This window comes from Misgurnus anguillicaudatus, chromosome 15 (genome assembly GCF_027580225.2).
Source record: "Misgurnus anguillicaudatus chromosome 15, ASM2758022v2, whole genome shotgun sequence".
Taxonomy (NCBI): Eukaryota; Metazoa; Chordata; class Actinopteri; order Cypriniformes; family Cobitidae; genus Misgurnus; species Misgurnus anguillicaudatus.
In genome coordinates, this window is record NC_073351.2 from 1,564,973 (window position 1) to 1,583,982 (window position 19,010).

The 19,010-nt window shown below is 37.5% G+C and overlaps 2 protein-coding genes across 2 annotated transcripts in view; one reads left to right on the top strand and one right to left on the bottom strand.

The window, feature by feature from the left end:
- Positions 1 to 19,010, top strand: part of dusp22a (dual specificity phosphatase 22a) — a 390,938-nt gene that overhangs the window by 249,513 nt on the left and 122,415 nt on the right. The window lies entirely within an intron of this gene.
- The window catches only part of gse1b (Gse1 coiled-coil protein b), a 202,940-nt gene that overhangs the window by 120,591 nt on the left and 63,339 nt on the right, over positions 1 to 19,010 (bottom strand). Inside the window, exon 2 of the mRNA XM_055173416.2 lies at positions 11,218 to 11,395. Within this exon, the coding sequence (XP_055029391.2) occupies positions 11,218 to 11,395 (178 nt within the window). The remainder of the gene's footprint in view (positions 1 to 11,217; positions 11,396 to 19,010) is intronic.

Sequence of the window (19,010 nt, forward strand, 5' to 3'; positions counted from 1 at the left end):
ATTAGCGGTCGTTGCCAGCTTCTTTTCGGAAGCCCGGAATCGTGGTTGCTGAATAAGTGGAGGGACATGCTAGGCTCCGATATTTTCAAGCCAACGTAATGGGTATCGTCGTGGATGAAGTTCACCTGACGTAACTACAAATGGTAAGAGATAGTCTGACTGTATGACTTAGTAAACACTTCATGTTGTGATATAAACTAAATGTTGTAAACATAGTAGGTGTTGATGTACATTCGCTAACTCAGTATAATCACAATGTTAGTGTCATTGTAGTGAAATAACTAGCAGTTCGGTCAGGCTGCAAAGACGTAATTTCAACATACGTCACACACTCCGTTGCTCTGATTGGTCGTAGGTCTATCCAATTGAGTGCAGAAGCATTTTTCGGTTGAGACACGCCTCATAATTATAGCTCAATGGAGCGGTATCAGACTCAAATTCTGACTAGAATTGAGTATGACAACGTCAGGCTAGTGGGCAACCATCATGAACTGATATCAATCTAACAAATTTAATTTTGTTTTCTGATCTGTAATGTTGTTGATTTCCACTTGTGATTTTCAAAGCCCATTTTCTTTCAGATCATTTCTACGTAAAGAATCTGGTTTCATCTATGGTGACATGTGGCATCAGAGACAGAGTCCAGAGCCATGCTTTAATCTAATTTATCATAAACAGGCAAAACATTAAGAAGCTGGTCCATTTCACAATTTTTGTGTAATAAAATACTGGAATAATGCAAATCTGCTTCTTTATATATTAACATTCATATGACAGCCTAGTCCCATGACTACATTAACCCACGGAAGTAATCTGAATTTTTTTAAGGGGGATTTTTATGAAACAAAAATGATGTGCTCAGAATATACACTAAACAGAAATAAAAGTGATTCATTGGCTCGTAATCATAAGGTTGTGAGAAAAACGGTGAGGACTGGGTGGGGCACCTGATACAATAAGCTAGTGTAACAAATATTAAGATTTAGATAATTAAACTGAATATAATATTTCATTTAAATAAAGGTTAAAGGGACACTTCACCCATTTGCATTAAGCTTTGTATAGTTAGAAACCCAGTCATGTTTTTGAATGGTCATGCATCATTCCCTCTGTTTCCCCTGAGACAAAAAAAATATGGATTTCAGTGTTGCACTTCCTTCTTTCAATAATGTAAAATCATCATTTTGCATCATTGAAAGAAGGAAGTCCTATATCTTTGTAGAGGGGGTGAGATTACAAACACTCCTTTTCTCAGTCAAATAGGCACTAAATTCTAAATTTATGTTACATTTCAACTACAAATATGATCCACTTTTAATGTTTCCACGGGTGAAATGCTTCTTTAAGTAAAACTATTGAATTAATAGCTTGTTTGAAGATAAGGAAAAGTCCTCAGGACATGATACCTCAGAACAAGGTCAAAGCCAACCTGCCTCCCATAGCTTTTCTGGACAAATTCTTAGTTGATGGGTGGTGAGTCTAGACCTGATAGCATCGAGGGGGGGAAATCATCCAATGTATTTACAAAGTCATATTTTACTTTACTATACAGAACCGCATACAAGTGTGATTCTCCTGAGCCCCCCATCCTGACCTGGCTGCATGGAGCACATGTACACGCGCACACACAAAAGCCAAACGTCTTCACATTGGATAAGAACACGCTATCTTATAAATAATAATGAGACACTGATGGTCATGATGTTCTACAGTACTTTGCCACGTCACAGTCTGTGACGTTGATACGATATGGAGTTTAAACCCGGAAGACAAAAATATCACAAAAAAGCTAACAATTAACTAGTTTTATTAAATTTGAAAAATTTAATGTCTTTGACAGAAATCACTATTTCTTTACAAATGGCTGCTTTTGTAGTCTTTCAGTTACTACCCCTGGGTTGACATGGACATGTAAAACATTTGCATGACACCCACCTGCATTATAAATGTTGCTGCGGGTTTAGATATTTAACTTTTAGAAGTCTGTTGTTTAATAAAGTTACTAACAGTGCATTGCATGGAGCAATCAACATTTCAGCCTATTTAGCCTGAAAAACATTCTTAAACGTCTTGAAAGTCTCTGTAAAACATAGGAAAATGTTTGAGACATACATGTATACCTAGTTTTGTCAAAAAAAAAAATTATTGTAACACTTTACTGGTGTTTTGAAGGAAAGTAATCATGTTTACAACATAAGAAATTAGTTAAAACAATGTTTTAAACAACCATCACAGGCTGAATAGAATCTATTTGCCAATAATCCCTTCAAGGGCTTTATTATCTATACAGCAAACGTTATTATATAATTTCATAATGATTTTAAAATTCCCATGATTGTGAATTGATGCCAAAGGTTTTTCATTGAAAGCAATGAAGTATCCTTAATATCGAAAAACTATGTCAGGGGGGTGCCCTGTGCACTAAAAAGCAATGCAGAGGGGCGCTGACCATTAGTCAATATGTGACCGTTTGAAAGTGAGAATGTGTTGTACACAGATGTCATGTGTGTGTGTAAACATTTTCTTTGAATGGTCACATCTGACATGTATAAGACATATGACTGAATGAAAACATAACTCTGAAACATCCTGCCCAAGTCGTGCTTGTGTTACCAAGTCATGTTGTTACCTGAAGCAGCGTCCAGCAGCACTCTACTGAGCAGTCTGGTATAAGAGTCAGGCACACAAACATGCAGTGAGGATTACACCCAACGCATAGTAAAGCTGTTAAACTTGGCAAAACTGGTCCAAGCAAAGCTCTTATTGATAAATCTACAGTATGTAAATGTCACTCTGTTGTGTTTGACTGACATTTCTGATACACGCTGTAAGGGAGTGACAAGAAGACTGAGAGATGCATGACAATTCAGAGCATTTGGGTCAGAGTGTTAGGATTTGATTAGGAGTTGGAGGGGTTTGGGTCAGAGTGGGGAAATCTGCATCAGAGATTGAAGTAAAAGACTGTAAATCAAACACGAGCAGGTTAATCCTCTGGGGTTTATTGGCCCCCTTGAGAAGTTTTGACCTGCACTGAAATTTGTGCTTTTTTTAGTTGTTTAAAAGCATAATTATGACAAAAGTCTCATAACACTGTGTTTAGTGTTAGAGCAGAAGGGTCTTTGTCAGTCGAATAGGTGCTGTTTGTAGAGAAGGAAATAGAAAGGGGTTCTGTAAAAGAGGTGCTACAGTTTGTGGGCTGAATGGAATAAAGATCTTGTATAAAGCCAGAGAGTGAATGTTTAACAGAGTGTGTGTGTGTGTGTGTGTGTGTGTGTGTGTGTGTGTGTGTGTGTGTGTGTGTGTGTGTGTGTGTGTGTGTGTGTGTGTGTGTGTGTGTGTGTGTGTGTGTGTGTGTGTGTGTGTGTGTGTGTGTGGTGTGTGTGTGTGTGGGTGTGGGTGTGGGTGGGTGTGTGTGGGAGGGATGGAGGGAGAACTAGAGAATAAGTTTCTAACACCATGTGCAATCCCAGCTGGTTCACATCAGCCAGACTGGAGCCGACAGACCCTCAGGATGAAGAAATGCAGCCAGACCATGTCATTCTTAATCCTGATGATGTTGTGCAGGACATCAGTGCCTGTTGTGGGACAGAGGGTTGTGGTAGTGGTTCCCTTGAGGGGGGGGGGGGGGGGTGTTGGAGTTGGAGATGTCTGTTCTAACAGACTTACTTAAACAAGAAATCAAGAATGTTTTCATTTAGAGCTCTTTAAATTTACCCTGCCAATAATGTTACACGGAGGGCCAAGATGGTCTCTTACCCATTAAGAAATTGATACTTATAACCTAAAATAAATACTCTAAAATAAACGTATGCGTATATTTTATACGAGGCGATGCTGTTTAAAAACAACAACATAACAACATAATTCCTATGTGGTTAACTGTACGTTTGCCAATAAACGTCACTGTACACACATTTATTTAAACTTAAATTTAAAATGCTACCAAAACATTTATCAAGAGTGAGGCTGTAAATTATCCTTAATAATACATTACAAACAGGTAACAGTAACTTCAAAAACGTATTATGCATACACAAGTTATAATGCCAGCAGAATAGGCTTTATGCCAAGCTGTACTACCAGCTTCTTGTTTCCTGTCTGCCATTATTGGACAAACTGATTAATCCAGGTGTGTCTGATTATTGTTGTTGTGACTACTGAGGTCAGGCACACCTGGATTAATCAGTGTGTCCAATAATGGCAGACAGGAAACAAGGAGCTTGGCTGAAGTTCAGGAAGTAGTGCAGCTGGGCATAAAGCCTATTGAATAGTAAAATACTAAATCATAACAGAGGCATGATTATTAACAAAACAACCAAGAAGATAAGAAGATTAAGTTGCCATGGAAACCCTGCTCTAAACAGTCACCAGTCTAAATGTGTCCCATTAATCCATTAGTCCCATGACTCCCATGCCACTTTAATATAAAGACAATTAAATAAAATAAAAGTTAAAGAACACCTACATGGACTTCATTTTAATATGTTTTCATGAAACCAATTTATTTGTTGTAAAATTTGTTGTGTCCTGATAAAATGAAATCTCCTGTCAGATGAACATTCCTGCATCTTAAAAAACACGCTGCTATTGCGCTGCTATCAGACGAGTTTCTGTGAGAAACTATTAGGGTATGTCATGTTTAAATGCTGTTTTCATAACTTTTAAGCAACTGAAATAAGTTGTTATTAAAATGAAACGGGAGAAACGAACAGCCCTGTCGGACGCTGTTCTGCTGTGGCACTCTGTTCTGATCGAGTTCAGCTAAAGATGCGTGCTGTCTTTATTTCCCATGTTAAGAGCAGTCTGTGTAGTGTATTTTAATCTATTTACTATTGACGTTACTATTATTTCCTATTTACTTATTTAAGGGACACATTTCCAACGATAAAACTGAAAAGTTTTTAACAAGCTAACCTAAATAGAAAAGGAAATTAATTATATAATGGTAATAAAATTACATTCCTGAGATGTAACAGCTATGTTGCCGGACAAATATGATGTTATTTAATGTAACCATGTGAGTGGTGCTCTATGGCGCGACTGGGATTTGACCAACTTCCTGAGTCGTAGCTGGGTAGAGCGGACAGGCACCACCTGTTGGCGCCTGTGTGCGTATACTCATAGAAAGTAATGCGTTTGAGTTTTTTAGAACGGCGTGGCCTTGACCTTGACAAAACTTTGACATTTACACAACTGACGATACATTGGTGTGTGTCTGTTTATGGCTTCAAAAGTAAACGTTATTTTACTTTAATTGTTTCCTTTATTTGTGGGCTGCTTTCGAACCTAACCCAGCTGAAATAAACAAAGCTTTGCATTTAGTCTATTTAAGGCCAGGTGGGTGAATAAGTGTTTTATGTTTGTCAAGGCTCATAGTGGATAGGGCCTTTAATTGCTCAAACAAACTACTAGATTTTTACCTGATTTTGGCATGATTTGGCAGTGTATGTTGTTGTGGTGACTTGTATGTGACGCAAGACTTAATCACTTTATCTTGTAAAGTGAATACAACAACTCCATGAAAGAAAGACTAGGATGTTGATTTTTTTCAGTCATGCATGATGTCGTGATGTTGCACGTAGAGTCACACACCTCACCACGCATTCCTTTGTGCTTTTTTCAAACAACACGAGACACAAAGTATTAATACGCTGATCACGCTCATCCTTTACTAAATTTACCATGATTTACTACAGTATTTGTAGCTAAACCACAGTAACCACAAATGTACCATTGTCTCATTACAGAAACCAGTTTAATTGTGATTTTCACAATTAAAAATATGGTAATACATATTGAATTTAGCCAAAAACATTTTTCTGTAGTAAAACCATGGTTTCTTTAAGGTATACTTGTGAAATTATAACAAAATAATTATAACAAAATAGAATTGTTTCCTCGGGTGTCAATCGCAGATTATTCAGGAGCTGTCACGCCTCCTCGCATATGGCCTTTCTAGACTATTAGATCCTGTTTTGAAAAGTCTTGTGAAAACATGTTTAGTATGATTTTTGTGGACTTTTTTAATATTTTAGCGCAGTTTGTGCTGAACACAGTGTTATGATACTTTTTCTGTTATTATGTTTTTTAAACAACTGAAAAAAGCACAAATGTCAGTGCAGGTCAAAACTGCCCAGGAGGACCCCGGATGGTTAAGAGTGTCTGGAAGCCACTCCTTATAGGGGGGTTATGTCATGATCCTGTCTGTGGCTGCATCTACATCAGCTCCCTAGCTGGGAATCAGTATCGTTTACACAGGTTGGGGCACCGTAAAGGACACTAGGTCACTTCACATTGGGACAATGTTCACTTATTTTTCTATGACTGCTTAAGGGCATTGTGATAATTCAAAGCTGTTATTCATCCACAACCAGCAAAAGCAACATCTTTCTGACTTAATTTTTAAACACTCGTTAAAATATATATTGAAAAACACTTTCATTATTCTCTTACATATCCGTGCATAAATGTGGAGGAATATTCCATTTAAGTAGATTGTGGTCCCTTCCTCTCTAGCAATGTGTGTTCATATTAAAACAAACGTTTGTCTTTTCAAAAGTTCTGTCACGTTTCATAAAGTTTATTGAGTTGGCTTGTGCGATTTCAGTTGGAGAGCTTGAGAAAAGATCATGTGATTACTGGTAAGGGAACATAGGGAACAGCGATGCTCACCAGTTTTTGTGTTGCATTGTGGGAATTCTCAGGGAACAAACGTCCAGTGCACTAGAAGGATTTTGGGATTGAGACATCCCTTAAAATTCCAGGTGGAAAGACTCCTTGGATATTATCGTTCATTCATACAAGATTTTTTTTACGTGTGGCCAAGCCAACCTACTCCAGACTCAGCCAGGGGCAACAAAGAATCAGTACAGTCACGGGAAGAGAAAAAGTCCCCAGATGCCTTCGCCAGTGGAATGGACCAGTAAACACCAGAAAACGCTCGACCTGCTAATTGACATGCTGGTAAACCCCCCAATCTTGGCATACCCAGACTTCAACCTCTCATTCGTGTTACACACAAGTAATGCATCAGAAAGGGGCCTCGGGGGCTATCCTATATCAGCACCAGGATGAAGGGTCATCGCATACGGCTCCAGGAACCTTTCTCCAGCTGAAAAGGCCTACCGACTGAATAGTGGGAATGCATTAAAGTGGGCGGCATGCAAGAAATTTGGGGATTATTTGTTTTACACCCCTCACTTTACTATCTACACTGATCCTTGACCTACACCAGGAGCACTGCAAAATTGACTGCAGTAGGCCATCGTTGGGTGGGAGAACTGAAGGATTTTCACTTTGATATCAAACAAAGAGCAAAGAGAACATCAATGCTGACACGCTGTCACGCCCTCCTCTTGCACACTGCACAGAGGACCTGTCACTAGAGGTGGTAATACAAAAAATAACACATAGTAAACACATAGTATTATCAGAATGATAATAGGCTGTATATTAATATATTGGGAGAAAGCTGTTATATGTGAAATCAGATAATGTACAATGGTAGTCGAATCCTGTAGAAATGTCCATCACAAGGCTAACAAACTAACCAAATGGATAGGCAGCCTTTTAAGGACTCCACACTAAAAAGAAGACTTATTATGGGAACATTTAATATAAAATTTATAATAAAAATAAATTCATTACAGAACTATAAGCTGTACATTGTGTGTTGCGAAGTCAATTCCTAAATACTTTATAAACAAAAACACCAATTTGAACATTAAGAGCACTTGAAATTTATCCATTTTAGTCAGAACTCGGCCCTAGAAGGATGATAACTACAATATGTAGACAGTGAAGGCAGCACGCTAGGTTCAAGACAGCCACTGTGAAAAAAACCTTGTGGCAGTCTAATGGTAATGAATCCTCACAATTAAACCAAACACAGGCTTCAATAAAAAATGCAAATAGAGAAAAGAGAATTAAGATACCAAGAAAATAACCAAATATTGATGAATCGGTTTAGTCAGCACCATTATATTGACTGTGTATAGACAGTTTTCATTGATTATACAGTTTTCTGTGGCTCAGACTTCACTTTCCCTCTTTGCAAACACAAATTACTGCTGGCTGCAGTAAGAAAACCCACATCATTTTAACAGAAATGATCAAAACCAGTTGGAAAACCATTTTTTTTCCCTCAGATCACTGTGGCTTCTTTGGATGCACTATTGAGCAATCATTTCATTTTTGCTTTTTTGAAAACCCCTCTCTAGTGGGCACGGTGGCTCAGTGCCAGAGGCAAAAATTTTGCACAAATACCACATGGGCTGCGACACACAGCGATAAAGAGTTGTTTTCTAAAACTCACATTCTGCCAAAAAATAACTTGATTTACTGAGAGCGTCACAGCAACAGCTTTAAAAAGAAATGTGGAAATGAGCTAAAACAGCATCAGGATAATTGAGTTAGTCAACATCAGTGAGTTGAACTTTAGAACCAAATTAGTTTTATTTGTGAATGAACCATTCAGACGGGAGTCATTACAATGATTCACTCGTGACTTGGTAATCATTGTAACACTAATTTCACACTCGGAACAATGAAAGCAGAATTATATGGTTACAGCATAAATTTTAAATTGATCTCACAAGCTCTTGCAAGGCTTCAGAAACACACCAATGGACTAGCTGTGTTCATTATAGCACTATTCCTAATAGTTTACTGCCATTTGAATATTAAAATTATATAGAAAAGTATTGGGTTCTTCTGGGCCCTTTTGTGGCCAAGGCCTTAAGATTCGTAATCTTTGCCAATCATTACACACCCCTGCTTAGTTGGTAAATTAGGCATAGAATCACAGAGACCCTCTAGAGTAGATTATTTCTGATAACAAGGAAAATAAACCAGTAAATGACCTTGGTTCAAATAATAGCTAAAGCGTATCAACCACTACACTAAGCTAACATTAATGTTTAAAATGAATGTATAAAATGTTAACTACAGCTCATTTAATTCTTGCCTGGCTGCCAAACCTCTCTTTACAGCGGTGATCCATGTTTACTGTCCCCCCTCATTATTTTTACATTTTTATTTTCCACAAGGAATTCGTTCCAGGTCAGTTTAGTCACAAGGCAGAGTCATAAACAAGCACAGACTACTGGCTGGTGGCATAAACATACAGTAGCCAGGAAGTTAAGACTTCAGAACTAGTCTGACCAACTGGCAAACTCCCATAGTCTTATTATTTGAATTTAAATTCCACCATACTTAAAACAGTTAAATCAGTCTTTAAGAAAAAAAACACATGACTAACATTTAAAAAAATAGTCTTAGACGTTTATGCAAACAGACAGAAAGTAACATCAGGCCAGACACATAAATGTGGCAACGCATGTGCGTCCGATGAAACTGTCTACAGTATGTAATCCTTCTGTATTATCCTTCAGTCGCCATCGTTCCTGCGACGGTATTTCTGTAATGTGTGTTTCTGTTTGCTATTGTTTTCCGCTAAGGGGCCTCTTTTCACTATTCTATTTCAGTCAGTCCGAGCTAAAGCGTCAAAGCTCTCTCTGCCGATGGACTGGAGTTGAGCGATTTAGGCATAATAACAAAACAACATAAAACTGTCTCTACAACATAACTCAAATCCACAGGAACAAGTAATAACATATTTAATACTATTCACTTCACTTCAAATACATACGTTTGAATATAATATACTGTTAACTAGGAATGCTTAAATAGGCTTTAATTAACACTTTATTCAGTTCAAATCATTTTTCATTTAAGTTCAGTAAAAGTTGTTATATGTTTTCATTGCAGATTTGCACATTTGTGTATCGCTTTGTGTGAATGGTATAAGTAAAAAGTACTGGTGCAAAACTCTGCGTCGGTCCTGTGTGTTTATGTGCTTGATAATTGCGCTTCATGTTATTCACGTAAATAACAAAAGCCAACTTTAACATATGACTTAGATTTATTACATAATATTACACAATATCTATGATAAAATAGAAATGCTGGTGGTAATGTCTTACATGAGACCTTCCTGACACAACACTGCCTACTCTACCATCTATTATACAATAGCATTTTAATTACAGAAAAACCTAAATACAATTCCCAACAAAAGTACTGTTTGGTGTACAACATATAAAAGATTAATGAAGGCTGTTGATTTAATATATATAATATGTCAATTCCTGAAAAAAGCGGTTCATTTAGCTTACTGATGCTTCTCCTCCATTGACTTCTATTCAAAGAAAACGGCCTCTGGTCTCCTTCCCTGCGTAGTACTGCAGCGTTTTGTGTTTTTTATGTTAACCTTGCAGGCTTGCCTTGAAGTGGCTTTGGCTTGGCTCTTTTGTTTGCTGTCAAGTGGTTGACCACTGCTGTGAGCATATGTGTCCTGTCACAATATGCATTTGCAGAGTATTGTCTTAATCTAATTAATATCAAATGGTTGTCCAGGTAAACATGTCCACTGTTACCCAATAATAGCATTGGGCAGTTACTTTTAATTCCTTCATGTGGCACACCCACAAAATGACATCTTTCAAAATCAAGGTAGAAAATAAGCTATATGATATTTTTAGGTAAAACTTTTCAGACTCTATTAATGGACCAAAGAGGGCCATACAAAATAACAGAAAAGGAATTTAATGACCCCTTTAATGATTTGGGTAACTACCAGTGGACTAGAAAGGTTAATAATAATGGGGGAATAATGATTGCTTCCAACAACAACCACATCCATCTGACCCTGTGACAAAACATACAGCTCTAAATCCTACACTGTACTTCACCCAATTCATTCTCATGTTTTCTTTATCTTGGAAATATATTACCACAGCATGGCAACACAGTTCAATATATTAAAAAACTATTCACAACAACAACAAAAATGTAATGTAGACAAAATTTCATTAGAATCAAACAAATCCACTTTAAAAGTTGTTCAAATATAAAAAAATCCAACCTCCCTTCAACAGAGCGGAAAAGTGTACATTTAAGTTCTTGATTAGATCATTAGTGGAATGTATATACACAGCATCATATGACCAAACAACCAAAATATTCATTCATTTAACCGAAGAAGTTCAGCAAACCAAAACAATAAAAATGAAAATACAGGCAGAGGACACAAACACCACTACACTTCAAGTGGATCGAAAGTAATAATTGAGAGGATTAATCATTACAAGTTTTTTTCCAAAGTCCACATTTAAAAAACAGAAAAGCTTAAAAGAGTCTGAACTCATGGATACTCACTTGACATTGACCTTTCTCCTTTTTCCAATTTCAGGCTGCAAGGGGACGAGGGGGAAGAGGTCAGTTTGGGTTCAGATGATGCCGGGTGGTCTTTTTCTGATGGATCTCCTGCAGTTACCGCTAGTGGTCTGATTTTTACCTCCTTACTGCTGCTGACAGACTCCTCCACCAACAAAACCTGCAAAGATTAGTGGCTGTTAATACCGAAAAATCTCTAAACCAACTATATTGCATGGGCCATATTCTACACCGTTGCAGTATTTAAGTCATAAACAACATTTCACTTAAATTTCCCTTACAATAAAACAGTCTGTTTTTGCACTTTTACCTTTATACAACATCTATATGCAACTTCTATAAATAAAAGACCTCTGGTATATATCTTCTGTGCATGTGAAATGCATGTGAGGTTGCTGAGAATCTGTTGCGTGTAAGCATGGCCAGTCTTATGTTACTGAGCCGATGGTTGTGAGTCATAATCATAAAGATAATATTGTTTTCAGTTTCAAATGGGTGTTTTGAATGTTACAGATATGTCAGATAGTACCAGTATCATATTTGATAAAAAAATAAATGCAAATTACACATCGTTCGCAAATTTTGAAACTTCCAGAGAAACCTTGAGTGTATGTTGGACTAATGTATACAAGTATTTTTGGGGGTATTTTTGGTTCTCCATAACCAAAGAGCACTGACTTGATCAGAAAAAGATCACAGCGTTATATAAATTGTCAAAGACATCACACTGATACAGATATAATAAAACATCTCTTCAGCAGGGTCACTAACAGATAGATTACTGCACTACTGCACGATGTCATTAACATCTGAAAAAGCGTGTCATCTGCACAACTGTTTTTAGCAGTTTGTCCAGAAAGTCAGGACAGATGGAAAAACATTGCACTTGACACATTACACATTAGGTAGGTAGGCCGTTTTTCAACACTTTTAACCACATGAGCGTCTACACCACAAAAGCAATCAGGTAGAATGCATTTTAGACTACCTATGAATATGGTTCAAAGTGGATGAGTTCAAAATGCCCCCCCATTTACACCAGTATTTTGCATCGTCCACTTCTGATCAAATCGACCAAATCAAGTGCCCTATGTGACAGATCATTCACAGATCCATCAGCAGAGATAGCCAAAGCAAAAGATAGTGAACAGTACCACAGTGGGAGAAATTATGAGATTATGCTGTCTGACCACAAAAAAAAACAAAAAAAAACAAGAGAAACTTCAGAGAGGTCTTAAGTTCAGATGATGAGACAGACATCCAATCTTTTAAAAACAGAGCATGTCTCTCTTGAAAAAAATCACTTTCTTTCGTGGACACAAAAATGCTTAAGGCCAGAAGTAAAAGATTTTTTCTGGTGTGCTAGTTTACATGCAACATCCCGGTTGATGTTGTGGGGCTGATGGCGAAGTAATCATGGGAACGTCTTGCTCAGGACAGCATGGTAGAAAACACAGAGCGGGCAATCAGGAAAGCTATTAAAGCATGCCGGATGTAGAAAGTCCCAGGTGTAGTCCTCCAGCAGACGGTCTCCTGACTCTGAGAGGAGAAGTTGGACAGCAGGAAGATTCATGGGAAGTACTCAAGAATAGACTTCAAGATCAAATACACTGTGTAGGGGTCAACCATGCGTTCACACAGATGAGAACCGACCAAAACTAAGGGAAGACTGAGGACAACAAAACGAATGAGATAATAGAACACAGGTGGAACAGAATGAACTACTTAACTGAAGAAAGAGAAGAACTTAAAGTCGCCATGAAACGGAAGTTATTTTCCCCGTGGTGACGTATATCCGAATGAAACGGCTTTTAAGATTAAATAAGGCAGGGCTGGATTTGAATTTGTCCAATGAGATCTGATTGGATCGTTTGAAGTTGGGTCGTGTTGCTAATTGCTGCAATCTTAAATATTAGACTTATTGACTATGGTCATTTATTTATTTAAGTTTATCATAAACAAAGACACACTGAAAAGACAGTCATCCAATGCATGGATCATAGTGCTTGTAGCTTGAGCTAATTTGCAACACTAGTCCCTAAAAGGGCTTTTAAAACTATAGTTAACAAATGACATATTGTTCTTAAATTTTGGTTCATTAATTGCTGGCACTAAAAAAAATCTAGAGGCAGTATAACTGAGAAATTATCTTCCCCTAATAATAATGATACTGTCTGCAATTAAGAGTAATTACAAAGGGAAAAAAAGAAAAATAGTTTAATAAAACATGTTGCACGATTGTTGCTGGATTAGCCATGATCTGGTTGCTTTTTTAAAAATATTAAAAGTTGTCACAGATTTTAAACAATCGGGTAGTGAATTCCAAACTTTAACTCATTTCACTGAGAGAGCCATCCAAACACAGATGTTTTACAGAAAGCAATTTTACAGTTTCCACTAGAAGCCACTCTAGTGGACCTGCTGCACCCCTTCAATCTCTCAATCAGTGCACAAAAAGGCTTAGGGGCAAAAACATTTAAAATTAAACTGTACATCATGAAAAAAATAACATTTTCAAATCTGCTTAAAATCTAACAATGGTGGTATTTTAATTGCTTTCTATAATTTTCAAGGCTCTATTGTAGTCGTTCGATCCAATTATTTATTAAGTGACTTGTCTGAGACCAAACTGTCAATATGACTGTATATGACATATGAGATAGTATCATAGAATTTAAAAACAGAAATGCATGATCATAAGTTAAACAATTTCTAATTTAAAGCTGATAAGATTGGTCTTTATCGTTTAACAAAGCTTTTTCACATGGCTTTTAAATTTAATTGAGAATCTAGAATTATACCAAGATATTTTTCCTCTGATAGTCATGATTTTTCAGGAACGAATCCAGATGCAGACTTTGATGAACACGAAGTAGATTTATTAACAAAACAGAAATCAAAAACTCATGAAGGGGCAAAACAACATACAGATAATCTGGAACAATAAATTAAACAGGAACTGACATAAATACAATATGACTTAACTTGACAACTCACTTGACTAGACTAGATGACAAGATAATAATGAGTTCAGACTGCATTTTTTTAGCCCTGATTTTGACTCGCCGACAGATTTTGAGAAATCGCCGGCAAATGCCAGAAATCACATGCAAGCTGATGCTTGTGCACGCGAGTGACAATCACACAGTGGGAATTATCAATGACGCGATCTGAGAGAAAATCCTTGGACACCCATGAGATATCTGGCATACTAGATTTCTTAACCTGTCAGCTGCCATCTTAGACTCCTCTGTATTCAAGAAAGAGTATTAGCGTAGTGTATGCACTTTTCTTAGTGACGTATGATAAATTTGGAGGGCGGGGGCACAGAGCAGCAGCAGAGTAACCTCCGTACGCTGCATAAAGCTCTGATCTTGAAAGCGGACGTGACTAAGGTGGCGGCATTACGGGATGCGAGCCATTCTGGTTTATTAAGTTCTAAGTGTGGATATCTCTACAACGAAACCGCGCGGATTATCCTCAGAAGGACTTTGTTTATCATCGTGGAGCCGTTTGGATTTATTTTGTGAAGGATGGATGCACGCTTTTTGGACTTGAAGGTCGTGGACCTCATAACTTCACATTTGATTAACTGAAAGATCTAAAACATTTTCTAAAATAACTGAAAATGTCATCGTCTGAAAATGATGGACATATGCATCTCAGATGGCTTCGGGGTGAGTAAATCATGGATTTAATATCAATTTTGGCTGAACTATCCCTATAATAATCCCAGTCTCATGCGTGACCTTCCGTTGTTTCCTTGTAATTTCTCTTGTGCATTTGGTTGTGAGGACATAGTTTGCAGATCGGGACATTCTTCCTATAGTAAAGTCATGGTAAAACCCGTCATGCGGTCTGAAAACAGCAGCGACTGAATGCTACCCCAGATAGTCAAGCAGCGTGAAATTATCAGTGACTACTTTGAAAATCATGCAGTCTAAACTTGGCATAAGGTAAGAACAAAACGATCAGCACAAGACAGCAAACACAATGGCATTAAATAGTGGAGAGCTGATGAGGGCAACAGGTGACAAAAATAAAAAATTATAGGATAACTAATGAGGAGATGAGGGGGCGGGGTCAGGAGACCAGACACGGAAACACACAACCCCAACAAAAGGCCATGTGTTACCACTGTAACTACTAAAATAGTAGTTATAAAAATGTAATCTTTCTGACTAAAAATCATGGTGTGGTAAGGGTGGCTCAACGGAGTCAGCAACGGGTGACAGCGAGCCGGGAGACGAGCAGTGACCAAGCTTCAGGTGCAGCATGAGATCTGTTTCTCGTCAGTTATTGGCGTGAAGTGACATAATAAAAAGCTGCAAGTGCAAGCTTTCTGGAGAGGGCGAGAGAAATCTATGTGGACTGATACAGTTATAGCACAAGTACTGACAAATGTTTTTAATTAAAAAAAGTTAAATTGACCCATAATTTTATGAAAATTTAAACCATCCTTTGGGTTGAAAAAACAACAACCCCATGATGGGTAAGTTTAGCCCAGCATGTATTCTTTCCCAGAAATTTACCCAGCCATTGGGCTTAAATAACCAAGATTGGTGTTTTTTTTAGAATGTATTGAATATACAAAGTTAAATGGTAGGAAGCTGACACTTGGGGGTTAGTTAAGTGAATCCGGAACAGATGTGTTTTCAGTTGTTTCTCAAGGATGTAGTGGATTCTGCAGCATGGGTGGAGGTTGGAAGCTAATTCAACAAGAGAGGAACAGAACAGATACAAACTTTTAAAAGTAAGTTGAGGCATCGCTGTAATGGAACAACCAGACATCACTCATTTACTGATGCTAGGGAACTATACCTGTGGGAGTAAGCTGAGATAAGAAGGTGGCATATTTTAACTGTCCGGAAGGCTTGTGTCAGCAAGTTAAATTTGAGGGATGCCACAGGCAACCGATGGAGTGAGATCAGAAAAGGTGTGACATGAGCTCATTTTGTTTGATTGAAGACCAGATGTGCTGCTGCGTTCTGAATCATTTGCAGTGGTCTGGTCACACTAACTGGCAGGCAAGCCAGTAGAGCATTGCAATTGTCCAGTATTGATGGACTAGGAGCTGAGTATCATGCTCAGACAGGAACAATCTCCTGATGGTCTACTGCAAATTCCTGTGTGACCTCGAGCTTGTTATGATGTAGATAGTAAGTTCCAACTGGACATCAACACCACTCCCAGGTTCCTCTGATACCAATTAAATGTTACAGTTGAGGAACCAAGGTGAATGGCGAAGTGGTATTCCACTGAAGGAGTGGCAACAATTACCAGGAGCCCACTCGTGGCAAGGGTGAGCTAAGGGTGATGTTCCTTCATCCAGGAAGAGATGTCTAAAAGGCAAGCAGAGATACAGGCAGAGATGGTGGGGTCATCACGCTGAAAAGATACGTGAAGCTGTTTATCATATGCGCAGCAATAAAGCCATGCACCTTAAAGATTGGACCAAAGAAGTTGTGTATACTTGAGAAAAGAAGCAAATAAAAATAGTCAAAAAAACATGAGCATGAGCAAAGTGTGTCCACAACAGTATTCCCTGACATGGTATTTACATCAATGTCCAAAATTGCTCACTCATTCTAGTTCAATTATTACCCATACAATGGGCTGAAACGGCACTCTCTATATAGGGAATAGTAAAGGGGAACATGAAGGAGCATCTTGAGACACAGCAACTGCGCTTATATGTGTGATTAATGAGTCTAAATTTGTGTACATGTGATCCAGGGAGAGTGAGCACTTTGTGGTGAGGCAGAGGCTGGTAAAGGTTTGACAGAACCTCTTTCACATGGAACGGGCTGGTCTGGATTGTGGAAGATGGGGGGGCAGAATGCTATCTCAAGGGACCCTCACAATTTTTATACTCACAATATGTCATTATTAAAATACACTATTCCCAGTCAGCAGGCTGGTCAACAAGGTCCCCATGAGGCAAACTGCTGAACATAACATAATCCATTTACGTTACATTTATATTACATTTACGTATTTTGCAGATGCTTTTATCCAAGTGACTTGATTCGACCTCTTGAGCACGTTGGTGCGCGCAGCAAAAACGGCGTGGGTGGTTGTTTTCGTTGAGAACACAAGACCCCCTGTCCAGTGTGCACAGCATTTTTTTAAAACTTTGCATGCGGCTCTTCATCCCAAGAATGCCTGGCCTAAAGTTGTGTCTGGCCGAGCAGGCACATCTATGCATATCTCTCTGATCAATCCATGCAAAACAATGCATAGGCACTTCGTGACACTTGTATAGTAAAGTTTTGAAAGTTTGAAACAAGAATTAACCATTTACCGTAATGTTTAATGAAATGATAATGTTTAATGAAAACATATTTAAAGATACAATTTCTAGAATCCACTGTTAGAGGGCGCACGACACTGGCACTATCAAAACAATAACAATGACGTAGATTAATGACGCTCTGAAGCAGCATGGAATGATGGGATTTGTTTTTGCTTTAACTCAACCACTGATGGCCATCTCAGTCATACGGGAACGAGAAATCATGTTAACGGATGAGATAAAATAATCAAGTTTTATTCCTTTATGTAAGATTTCATGTAATGTTCAAAACGAAATTGTTAGTCATATACAGTGTTGGGGAAAGTTACTTTTAAAAGTAATGCATTACAATATTAAGTTACTCCCAAAAAAAGTAACTAATTGCATTACTTAGTTACTTTTCATGGAAAGTAATGCTTACGTTACTTTTAGTTACTTTTGCGTTACTTTTTCTTGGCTAAAGCTTGATCTCTTTCAGGCCTTGCAGGTGTTTACAAGTATGACTGAAAAGTTCTGCATTCAGAAATTGCATATTTCATCACAAAAATGTTTAGCTCTGGCCTGCCATCTCAGTTTCTGACTCAAAATTGCAGTCAGCCCATAAAACATGTTTTATAAACCTAATAAAGTGTATAAATATAAAGCCATGAAAAGGTTTTGAAAACCACCAGTTTTGCCTATAATCATCATTTCTACATTTATTAATTAGGGCTGTTCGATTATGGGCAAAATCATAAACACGGTTATTTTGGTGAAAAAAAAATCACGAGTATTTAACACGATTACTCAGTGACTTGGAATCATGCATTTATTTAACATTTTATATAAAGTAAGTGTTGCAATAGGTTACACGTCAAAGTAGTGGTGACTTCAGAAGTGCATTACAAATACATCGGTCCAGTGGCATGCGATTCATATTTTTAATCGCACAATGATTGTTTAACTTAATTGTTTAAATTAAAAATTGAAATTGAACGATGAATTGCACAGCCCTAGTATTGAGTCCATTTCAGTCCAGTGTCTTTTGAATTCCAACAAATGCAAACCTCAGGAGTGAGATAAAAATGAGTATTGTGTTGTTTAAAAATTAATGTGAACTTGTTTTCTTTGCAGTATTTATAATCTGAAAACCTTTATGTCCCTTTTAAATTTTCTGCCTTTTTTCAACTATCCAACATGATTTTTATTAGGAATTTCTCAGAAAAGTTATTGGTAGTTGATAAAATGAATCCAAAATGTAACTATTCATTTATGGAATGTATTAACAAAGGAAAATGACTAAGTACACCTTTACTACATCTTCATGCTGTACAATATGCTTAGGGTCAGTCTGTTGTAGTGTTAATAAGACAACTAAATTAAACCACTAAAATAGGCTTCAATGATAAGACTTATTCCTTCTAAGCATGATAAGATTTTTACATCATAACTCAGACACTTAGCATAAATATCTTCTGTTTATTAAATATCAGTGTCAGTT